General features: G+C 45.4%; 1 protein-coding gene and 1 pseudogene across 1 annotated transcript in view; both read right to left on the bottom strand.

Annotated features, from left to right (window-relative positions):
- Positions 1 to 1,601: 1,601 nt before the first annotated feature.
- mEFG1 (mitochondrial translation elongation factor G 1) overlaps positions 1,602 to 11,931 on the bottom strand; it is a 156,330-nt gene continuing 146,000 nt past the window's right edge. Inside the window, exon 19 of the mRNA XM_050186761.2 lies at positions 1,602 to 2,944. Coding sequence (XP_050042718.1) covers positions 2,750 to 2,944 — 195 coding nt within the window. The 3' untranslated portion in view covers positions 1,602 to 2,749. The remainder of the gene's footprint in view (positions 2,945 to 11,931) is intronic.
- Positions 10,172 to 11,399, bottom strand: LOC140216230 (tigger transposable element-derived protein 4-like; annotated as a pseudogene).

Below are 11,931 nucleotides of genomic sequence, written 5' to 3'. Positions count from 1 at the left end.
AGTGTATAGAAATAGCAGAAAAGGAACATAGGCCCCTATAGGGCCTATGTTCTATATCCCATTTCTAAATATCAAGGGTGCCTATAACAGTGTAATCCAAGAAAATTTGTGGGACTTATTGGGCACACTAGAGGTGAAAGGTGGAGTAACTCTTTTAAAAAAATATCTATGAAAGTAACAAGGTGCTTATAAAATTGGAAAGAAAGATGTCTGATCATATAGAGATAAAGCGGGCGCTTAGGCAGGGGTGCCCTCTGTTACCTTTGTTGTTCATGTTGTATATACAACGATTAGAGACCAAAAAGAAAGGAGTAGACTTTGCTTCAACCTCTCTTTCTTCAAGCAGGCAAAATGGATTGAACAGTGATTACCAGGACTGATGCACGTAGATGAAATTGTACTTATGGCAGACAATAAGGAAGATTTGCAGCAACTGATGGGCAATTGTGGTAAAGATGGAAATAGGTTAGGTTTAATGTTTAGTAACGAAAAAGTGTCAGTCATGATTTTTAATGATAATCAGGGCAACGAGCATGGGCAACGACTCAAGTACCAAGGAATAGACATGTTATACAGTGCGTGTGGAGAGAAACAAGAAATGGCTAAACACCCTATACTTTTTCTGTAAAGGGCTTCACCCTACAGTTTAAAGCAACAGGGCGGACTTTTTCAAAGCATTGGGGTTTAGGGCCAGTGGAGGAAAAAGAGACTTTAAGCGGGTAGAAATAACCAAATGGAGGTTATCTGATTATTTGCTAAAATCAAGGCAAGAGTGAAATCCGTCTGTCCGTCCTGAGGCTTCACGAAGCATTCGCTTGCTAAGGCTGGCGGCGTGATGTAGTGCTGCTTGCTATACTTCTCCTTCATGCTGAAACAGGACGTGATGATTGCGATGTTGATGCGACCTATAATTCAAGTAAAGCCTCCAAGATCAGCGTTTCCAGTTAAATCTCTGAGGTGCAGCACTGCGACCAAGGCAAGAAGGCCTTAGGGATTACCATTTAGCATGTAATCTCTGAGGCCATACTTGATGTCTCGTCGAGGTTGCCAGAGGAGATAATGGCGGCAGAGTCGGCGTAAACTACAGCCACTGATGTAGTCCGAATAATTGAATGTAGAGCTGGCGACTGTCCGAAATATTCGCTGTCTTTGCACATTACGTCTATGGGGCGATTGGCGGTGCCGTGAAGCTGTCTGGATTATTGGTGTCCGATTTATCGGTCGGCGACTACACATAAAAGTTTTTTCAAAACCTGAAAGAAGGCCTGCAAAAGGAGAAAATTTTCTAGGTATTGAAGTGGCCTCCAAATTTATGAAGAAGATCTTGCCTATTCACTTTCCAGTTGGCAGGCAAAAAGATTTGAAATGCACTGCCACCTCTGGCTGAAATGAAATGTAAAGGTGGTCACCAGTCCTTTGTTTTACAAGTGAAGAGCATTTCAAATTATGGCTATTCATGCCCGACCTCAGGACACTGCATCTTTTGTTGGATAAACCAATTTGGCTTTGCTTAAGGAGGCGTACAGCAGCCTTGCCCGACTGTGTGCATGCTCAGTCTGTATTTAGAGCCCTGAGCTCAATATCCATTAACACCCACTCAATCAAAGTGCTTAAGGTGTGAGGTTTATTGACTGACTTGCTGTATGATAATCTTGCAATGGCCTAGTGATGATAATGTGGTGAGTTCATTAACATTTCTTTAATACATGGACATATGTAAGTTTGATTCCAAACGGAAATGCCTAAAGTAAAACAACTCATTTTCTTTTTTATTTAACAGCACTGACTTCCAGAAGGAAGCAATCATGCATACTACTTCATTCAGTCATTTGTGAAAAATGAACAGCAAATAATCGAGCCAAAAAGTTACTGAATGGTGTATACGGTCGAGAGGAAACGAGCATAGGGAGGAACATAAACAGTAACATCGATTCCTCAATTCAGTTGAAGCAATCTCAACTAGACCACAAGTTACTAAACTTGATGCTGCAGAAATCAACATGATCTGTACATACAAAACCCAAAGTACAATACAATACAATGCCTGATGGCTTCAAAAGATGGACTGACTAACCTGAGAATGTCAGCATGCAATCTTTTCCTAGAATGCTAACAATGCTAAAGCACAAGTCAAAAGTCAGCAACATGTGGTATCTGTCCAGCACAATAGAGACTCCCCAAGAAGTCTTCTCGTATTGTAAGCATGCATTCTACGGAGTCCACTGGACCCAAAAGCAACACATTCCCTCAAAATTGTCAATTGTTAACAGTTCTGTGCTGTGCGCACTGCATAAAACATGATGGACAATTACCCCATCAGGCGTGAACTTGGCACTGAAAGCACATAAGCAGCACGCCAAGGTGCAAAACTGTAAACAACAATGTAGAAGTGCACATTCTTAACGGCTTTGAGGTCTGAAATCACTTTCGTCATAATGTCTCTGGCCTCTGTGCGAGCAATCAGAGTTGAATGCAGGCTGTGCTCATGCAGTTAACACAGGTTTTAAGGTTCTGAAGGTTGAGAACTGACAACCTCTGCAGTTGTCGATTGCCTGGGCATCAATGCTAGACAGTCGCACATAGATTGACTTGCAATCTATGGGTAGGGACAGTATGATGACGATCCATCAGAATCGGCCAGGCCACGTTTCTGTTGAGCACACAGTACAGCACTGTCCTTGCAAGATGAGCACCGGGCATTTTGTCATGAAAAGTTTGGTTTCTACATAACCTAATAAAGGAAATACGCTCAGCGTCTCTTTTTCCCACCCCCGGCAGCAGCAGCTGCAGCAGCTTCCTGATCGGCTCGATACTCTTCAACCAGCTGCTGTTGTACCTCGGGCCTCGCTGGGGAGTAGCGCGAGTACTCCATGGTGAACTCGCCCTTGCCCTGTGTCATGGAACGTAGCTCTGTCGAGTAGCCAAACATGTTGTTTAGCGGCACCTGCAAAGGCAACAAGCTTGTGGGAACTTCTAAAGGTATGTCCTACAGCATGCTTCAAAAAGAAAGAATGTCTTCCTTAACGACAGTCCAGTTTCAAGATGAGTTTCACTTTGCCACCCTAGTCACAAAGCATGTCGGTAGTGGTAGCCCTTGCTAGGCTGAACAACAGCTATGTTAAGAAGCGTGTCATCATCGTACCATCACAAACGCACAGAAAATCAAAATACAGGCAGGTAAAACAAAAATATTCAACAGCAGTAAAAGCAAACAACCCAACCTCCAAGTGGCGCCTAAAGTTCACTAGAAAAACTGCCTGACATTATAATTTGGGCTTGTTTGATCATGTTGAAATTTGAATGGCATCAAATCAAACAGGATGAAACAAAGGACCCACACAGCACTGTGTGCATTCTCGTCTTCTGTACTCACTATTTTTGAAGCTGTAACAAATTTTTTAAATGCCATGCATCTTTTTTCTCTCCCTTCATCTGCAGCAGTCCTCTGTATGTATTTTCACTTCTTACAACAAGTAATGCCAGAAACACATCGTTCTTAGCTCATGATATATACAGTGGAACCCCGGTTATGCGTCCCCCAGTTTTGCGACGACCCGGGTTTTACGACGGACTAGCGCAGTCCCGGCGAAGTCCCCATAGAAGCTATGCATTAAAAACCCCGGTTATCCGATGCAATTTTACGCCTGAACCGCTTTATACGACGACCCTCGCGAAGTGCGGGATGGAACGGCGGACGAAAGAAAAGTGCCGCGGGTCTCTTTCCTCGCTCCGTCTATCCGCATGCGGAACGCTTGACACCGCTCGACCTGTTTGCTCCGGTGCAGCTTTCTTCCCTGCCTCGTCTCATTGTTCGTTTCTCTTTCCCCCACCAGTAGCCGCCCGCAATGCTCGCTGTGCTGAAATAGCGCCTTTTCTTCTCCACAATCACTTTCTCCCGCTCTTCTCGGTGGCGTTGCCTCTCGTCGTGTTGGGGAAGCGTTTCTCTTTCCAGCTTCCCAGCAGCAGATTGCCGACAAAGTAGCGCGGAGAGGCCTAGGTTTATCGCACGTGTTCTTCATTGTAATCCTAGCGACCAGCGTTCAGCGGAGGTTTTGAGTTGTGTGGAGCAACGCGATGCACGAAGTCCTGAAAGTGGACAGTTCTGTCACTCGGCGATAAGCTGAATATTATCGAGGAAGTGGAAAAACGGCATGGAGCCAAGAAAGCCAGCATTGCCCGGGACCTTAAGATACCCAAATCTTAGCTTAAGACGATCCTGCCAAACAAAGCAGTGCTATTGCAGAATGCCAACAAGTTCGGGCTGAAGCAGAAAGCGGCAAAAGAAGGACAGCATGAGAAGTTAGAAAAAGTACTTGTCAAGTGGCTGCATCAAGCACGGAGCTCTGCGATCAACGTTGACGGTGCCATTCTAAAAGAAAAGGCGGACCTTGTGGCATTGCATCTGGGCATCGACGACTTTCAGGCATCAAATGGGTGGCTGGATCGCTTTAAAAAACGAAACAAGATTGTGTACAGCCGCTCCTGTGGAGAAAGAACTTCCATGGACGTTTCGACGGTGAATGAGTGGATGGAGTCGCTGCCGTAGATGATTGCTGCATACAAGCTCTGCGACGTTTTCAACGCTGATGAGAGCGGTATGTTTTACCCTATGCAGCCAGAGCAAACCCTTGCATTTAAGGGTAACAGCTGTCATGGTGGCAAGTGTAGTAAAGAGCGTGTGATGGCACTATTCTGTGCTAACAAGGATGGTTCCGAGAGGCTGCCTGTGCTCGTTGCTGGAAAGTTTGCAAAGGCACAGTGCTTTAACCCTTTGAGGGTAGACTTTTTTCGGCATATGCGACCGCCCAGGGTAGATTTTTTTATTGCAGATTCCAACTCTCTCAGGGACTTATTTCGAAAAAAATTTGCCGCAATTTTTGTAGGATGACCGTAAAGTGACAAAAGAATATTTTGTGTTGCTTTATGTGTACTCTACATTCATGAATAACAACAGTAAAAAGGAACTAAACTTACAAAAATTAAAAATTTGATGCATTGTTATACACATAGTTCAAGGCTTTGAATTCTCTGTATTCCCACATAGTGGCAGCACATGAGAGGAAAAAAAAAGTCAGCAAATTGGCGCGCTTTTTAAACGTACAGACCGCGCCGTAAATATATGGCATCGACCCTCAAAGGGTTAAGAACTTGAACACGCTGCCGTGCAGCTACAACTTCAACAAAAAGGCGTGGATGATGTCTTTGCTCTCTAGCAATTTTTTGCAGCAGCTGGATAACAAAATGGGTGCAGCCGCTGGATGCCAGCATCATTAAGTGCGTCAAGCAAGAGTACCGGAAGCGGTTAGTGCAGCGTCGGCTGGCAGCTGTGGAGCACAGCGAGTCGGAAAAAAGGTCACTGTGCTTGACGCCATGCATTTTATTGCCACTTCGTGGAACGCAGTGTCACGAAGCACAATCGCTAACTCGTTCAAGCACTGTGGCTTTAAGCAAGAGACTGCCTCCTCTGCTAGGGACGCAACAGCCTCGAAGCCGCTCGAGGCCGATGCAAGCTTCGCCGCCGCCGATTTCGAGGGTTTAAACCTCACCATGACCTTCACCGAGTACGTGGAGGCCGACAGCAATGTTGCTATCTGCGGCGAGGTGACGCTCGATGACACCATCGAGGAGGCTTTGCCTAGTGCTGACACCGCTGCGACATCGGACGAGGATAACGCCACCGCCACAAATGCCGTGCCTGTGCCTACCACGTGCGCCAAGGTGCTACGGCACATAGACGGCATGCGGAACTCCATCTGTTCACGCAATGCCACAGAGGTCCTCTGTTTGGACATGGTCCAACTCGAGCGAAAGCTCTTTGTTCACGGATCAAACAAGGTCCAAAAGAAACTTATCGACTTTTTTTAAAGTTCGCGCTGGCTGGCGGGAATCGCGGCAGTGGGCAGTGGAGTGCCGTAAAGGTTCTTTTGAATAAAGCAGGATTGGTACCTGTACTGAAGCACTAATTCTTATCGCATTTACTTTTTTGGCAATTTGGGTTTCCAAACCCTGCAGAGTATGTGAGTAGTTTATATTGAAGTTTCTCGTAAATCCGTCGCGCAAAATAAGTAGTGCTTTTACTTTTATAGGCATAATTTATGTTCGGATTTTACGACGCTTTCTCGTAGTCCCGAGAAAGTCATATAATCGGGGTTCCACTGTATGTGGTCCAAAAGACTTCCAATACATTGCTGCTGAGAGCTCTATGCACTCAAGTTGAGTGCACTATATTGTACAACATTTCCGACTGTCTCACCAAACCACTCTTGGCAGCATCTTTATAGCATATTGTGCATTATGCGACAGTGCGTGTCATTCACAGAGACATCACTCAAACACCTTGTGAACACGTTGCTTGGTGAAGAGATGTGTTTGGCAATTAAAAGGATTCAGCGAATTCCTCTGGCAAATTGTGCAATAATGTTTAACACTTCATGTCCGGGCACGAGCTCACACACAAGAAAGATTTTGTGCTGTTGTTTGTTGAAGACTGCTACTACACGAGGTCACCAAATGCAAACATTATTTAAAACCAAAGTGAACAGTCCAATATATTCAAAGTTAACCGAACCAAGGCTTTGTAAGAAAGGAAGTAGCTAAATCTAAAAAAAATTAATTATGTTTTGGGTTATTAAATGCTATAAACCTGAATCTGATCATTGTGGACAGCACTGTCACAAACTCAGTTAATGCTACAGCATTATGCATATAATTTTATTCAATAACTTTGCTGTGCAATCCTTATCTTTCTTAAATGTTTTCATGTCTTCCAAGTTATGGTACCTTTGATTGGCCTTGGCAGAATACAATCATTATACTCTTTCTTTTTCAATGATTGCAGTATATACTTGAAAGTGCTTCCCAAATGCACTCCGACTCATTTTTATTCCTCTGCGGATTTCCCTTTTTTGACCCGGGTCTCCAGAACTACTTGGCCTAGTTAAACGTACAGTAACTGCTTTGAACACACCACATTGCTTCACTGTTGAATGGCATGGCACCATGTCTTCAACTGAATAAGGGCACGTTGGCTATCAGATTATCTGGTAAAATATGCATTTGAAGTTATGGTACCACTCGTATACTATTGAGTGACAGACAGTGGTGGAACAAGGGAAGCCTCAGGCTGGGGTCAGCTTCGGGAAGGGGACTTTTTCACATTGAAAAAGGCAAGTCTCGTGAAAATGTTGACTACAGCAAGACCCCTTGTTCGACCACTGTTTATCACTTCAACACTCCATCTTCCTGCAACACCTGCCTTGTTTGGACATACTTATTCAGTATTTCAAGTGAACCAATGTCAAAGAAACTTAAAACTGGTGGTTTTGACACCAAAAGGTGGGATCTCTTGATTCCTAATCCCCTCAGAGTGCCATTTCATGCAAACTTTTAAACTGAGTTTTATCTGTTATTGTCACAAGGTACCCATCAAACGAAAGAAGCTTAAAGAAATTCCTTAAAGAATGCTCCTAAAGTTCAAGGGTGTTTTGAAACTGCCTGTGTAACTCCTATATTAGACTTTATATCATCACGGAGACTTGGCTAGCACCAACCAGTAAAACCACAATATTGGTTTGTTCAGAATCTGGATAATTCGTAGCATCATGAGTCAGAAGCAGAGAAGGACACGTCTTATGGTGAGAATGAAAGTATGGGAAGATGAAGGGGCTTGAAGGAGATAGAAATGTGATCTCATTGGAAGAATGAAGCAGTGTTTCTCTTGCATGACAGAGAGCCCTCAACAATATATTTTCCACAGTCCCATCATTTCTAATGCAAATCAAATTTTACTGAATTACTTAAAAAGCCCAAACTGTCCTGCAAAATTATTTAGCTGGCCTAAATTAAGGCCTCTGAGACACTCATCATGCTGCACTGGCAATGCTTGCCACTGCTCCGCACATCTGTGGTGTGAAGAACAACGATGTGATGACTGAACGGTTGGTGTTGATGCCTGTTTGTGCCCGAGTACAATGCAAATGCCCCAGCAATCCAGCATAGCATGGCGTTGTGGGACAGCATTGTTTGCTTGATGACAAAGCAAAGCCCAGGACACTGAGAAGCATCCCTTAAAATTTTCAAGTTACTTCTCATACTTTAATTTTAATTTAGGAAGCAAGAGAAATTGAAAGCTGCAAACGCTACCAATTGTCAAAAACCAGTTAACAGTTCATTACATTGTGCCTTTTGCCCTACAGCGGTTTGAATGGCTTTTCATGTGGCGCTTTTGTCTCTCTGCATGATCTTTACTGAAGTTTGTAGCACAGTTTGGTGCTGTTCGAAGCATGTCCCAGTCCCCTCCGTAATACCAAAATGCTCTGAGAGGTACCACCATGTTTTCCAAGATGGAGCGTGGTGCATAGTGATGTGTATAGTGGCATAAATATGTGTAACTACAGTAGCCAAACAATTATGCTGACCTGGAGGGAATAGAAAATGCCGTATTTATTCGAATCTAGGCCGACAGTTTTTTTTTTTTCAAATAACCATATTCCAAACTCTAGGGTCAGCTTAGATTCCAGGATTTTAAAAAAACGCGCCAGTTTTTCATAGATACTGCTAAATATGGTGCATAGCTAGCGCCATCTAGAAAAGTCAGTATCGCAGCCGCTGCTAGCTGTGCCAGTAGCCAACCGTACACAAGCAAGGTCGCCATTTTGACCTGTGTCGTGTCGGCCGTATAGGTGTGCAGCATGGTGTTATCGCGATGGCACCAAGCAGGAGATGCCACTACAGTGCCGATTTTAAGTGAAAAGTTGTGATAGCTGCAGAGGCATCGTCGAACCTTCAAGCCGGGCGGGACTTCGGCGTTGACGAGAAAAATGTCCGTCGTTGGAGGGGACAACGACAGCAGCTTTTTGCGGGCTCCGCAACGAGGATGGCATTTAGCGGACCAAAGAAAGGCCGTCACCATGAAGTGGAGGCCGACTTTGTTCGGACACAGAGAGCAGCTGTCCTTCCAGTGACAACAGAAGTGCTCCAAGCAAAAGCTAGGAAACTTTTGAGGAAGCAAAGGCTAACGCCAAAGGATTTCAAAGCCAGCCGGGGCTGGCTTCAGAAATTCAGGAAGTGCTTCGGCTTCAGCCTCTGACGTTGCACTTCAATCACCCAGAAGCTACCAAGCGATTTCAAAGAAAAGCAGATAGCTTTTCAGCGCAATGTGCTGTGAAAGAGAGAAGCGGCAGGCTACAACCTTGGGCAAGTCGGCAACGCTGACCAGACGGCTGTGTATTCTGATATGCCAGTGGCATACACCGTGAATGAAAAGGGTACCAAGGAGGTGAAGGTACTCTCTGCGGGCTACAAGAAGCAGCGTGCAACTGTGATGCTGTGCTGCACAGCTAATGGACATAAACTCCCTTCTTATATGATATTTAAAAGGAAGACACTGCCTGCGCGAGAAACTTTCCCAAGAAATGTCATTGTACGGGAAAATGAGAATGGGTGGATGACCGGTGCGATGGTGGAAGAGTGGGTTAAGATTGTGTGGCGACGGCATCCAGGAGCCCTTTTGACAAAGAACTGGCTCCTTGTCGTTGACTCTTACCATGGGCACTTGACCGACAACATGAAGGCTGCGCTCGCGCAAGCGAACACAGACCTCGCTGTCATACCGGGCGGCATGACGGGCCAGTTGCAGCCACTTGATGTCTGCATCAACAAACCTTTCAAGGATCATCTGTCGGAATATTACACGGACTGGTTGACTGACGAAGACCATATGCTAACGGCAACGGGCTGCATCAAACCTGCATTGCTATCGCAGCTAGCGGGCTGGGTAGCTGCAGCGTGGGACGAAATCCCAGGTACTTTGATCGTGCGTGCCTTTAAAAAGTGCAGCATAATATCTAATGCGCTTGACGGTACCGACGATAGTGCACTGTTTGAAGGTGACAGTGACAAGCAACACAACGACGAGTCTAGCAGCGACGATGACGTTAAATGAGCTCTGCACGTTCAGATTCAAAAAATGCTGTTTGCATTTTGTGAACGCTGTCCTTGCTTTTTTTGTTCGGCCTACATTCGAGGTAATATATATATATTTTTTTGTTGGCTTCGGACTTTAGGGGGTCGGCTTAGAATCGGGGTCAGCCTAGATTTGAGTAAATATGGTAGTCTGGATAAAATAACAGTCCGAAAAATCCATGAGTCGCAAAACCGAACTTTATTCCAGCTAAACTGGACTTGAGAAGTAACGGATGGTCCCTTGTTTAAGATTCCTGCTTTTTGTAACGACGTCTGCTTGCATCTGTGCAAGCGTCATGTTCTCGTCATACACACTAGACAACAATATTAGAGCGTTGGCAACATCTTGCATTAATGATTGTGGGCGGTCAGAGGTATTGTAGTCAGAGTCTGAGTTGCTTTGCGGCGGTGCAGTCACCTGGTGCACGATCTTGTCATCCGTAAGCTCCGCGTGCAACTCTATGTTGTTGTCGATTGTGCCAAACTCGTGAAAAGTAACAGCAGCGGAAAGGTCCATCCCACTGCTGCGCAAGTCGGCAATCAGTTGCTTGCCGGTGTCGATGTCTTTGGCGGTGCCATTTGCCTCTTCGCTCACAAGCTCTTCAGAGTTGCAAAATTCAGAATGCCTAAAACAATTTGCAATCGTCGACAGCCTTCCAGGTATCCGCTAGCATGCATAGTGCCGTGAACAGGTTAACGGAGGACGTCTTCATTGTTAAAGCACATGAGTGTACGGCCAAGTAAATGGGCCCGGTAGTGCACCTTGAGGTTTTTAATGACTCCTTGGTCAATCGGCTGGAGCACACCCATTGTATTCGGCGGCAAGAATTCAAGATGAATAGCTTGCAGGTTGTCTACGGCGCCGTGCGCCCCGCAGTTGTCTACAACTATTACCACTTGCCTCTTCTGGTGCTCAAACATCCGGTCCAGACGGCGGACATAATCTTCCAACAAGCGTTGTATAATCCATTCCTTTGTATTGCTGCTGTACCCCATAGGCAGGCTCTCTGCACCCTTAGGGCAATGCGGGCTTTTTGCCTTCCCTATCACTAGAAGGGGCCGCTTCTCGGTGCCAACTGCATTTGCTCCGACCAAGACAGTTACCTTCTCCTTACTACGCTTCCCATCAGTGCAGATCTCATTAGTAAAGGCAAGTGAATGGTCCGGCAGCATTTTGAAGAATAGGCCTGTCTCGTCGCAATTAAAAATGTCTGCAGGAGCATACTCTTAACTTACTCATATTCAACTTACTCGTCTGATAATCCGTGACAGTAGATTGACCCACGACACCGCTCTCCCCGCAAACTTTCTTGAAAGAGACTCCGTGCCTTTTCTTAAACCCACGGATCCACCCATTGGTGAACTTGAAGTCCTGAATGCCCATTTTTAAAGCCAGCATCTCGGCTTTCTGCTTGAGCATGTTGCCCGAAATGGCGAGGTTCTTTGCTAGGACTCCTAACAAAGGAGTCCTAGCTGGCTGGCTACAGGCCCTCTTCAAGCTTCAAATGTTGCCCTTTCCAGTCATTTTCTGTAGTTTTGCAGTGCGACTAGTCGACTGCAGACAAGATCTTTTTTTTTGTTTTTCATGTAATCACACAAGGTCTGTTTGGAGATATTAAACTCCTTCGCGACGTAGACTTTGGTCCAGCCTGATGATGGCGGCCTTCTTGTGCAGCGTCATGGTCGAATATTCTCCACGCTTCTTCGACACATTTGGTGAAGGCGGGTGCAGAGCAGGGGCCATGGCGTCTAAAAGACGTCAGTGTTGCACTGAATGAACGGCCACAACAGAGTGAAATAACGATGATATGTTGTACGGCGGCTAGTGATGGCAGACGATGATTTCAATTGCACTGGACTGGATAAAAGCCGACGGATCACTGCTGGACGAAAATGTGCAGGACACCACCTACGACACCGAGGCAAAATTGATGATGATGGTGGTTATTGTGAGCATCACCTGGTGTC

This window comes from Dermacentor andersoni, chromosome 2 (genome assembly GCF_023375885.2).
Source record: "Dermacentor andersoni chromosome 2, qqDerAnde1_hic_scaffold, whole genome shotgun sequence".
Classification (NCBI taxonomy): Eukaryota; Metazoa; Arthropoda; class Arachnida; order Ixodida; family Ixodidae; genus Dermacentor; species Dermacentor andersoni.
The sequence above is the reverse complement of the archived record's forward strand: the minus strand, read 5'-3'. Positions and strand labels throughout refer to the sequence as shown.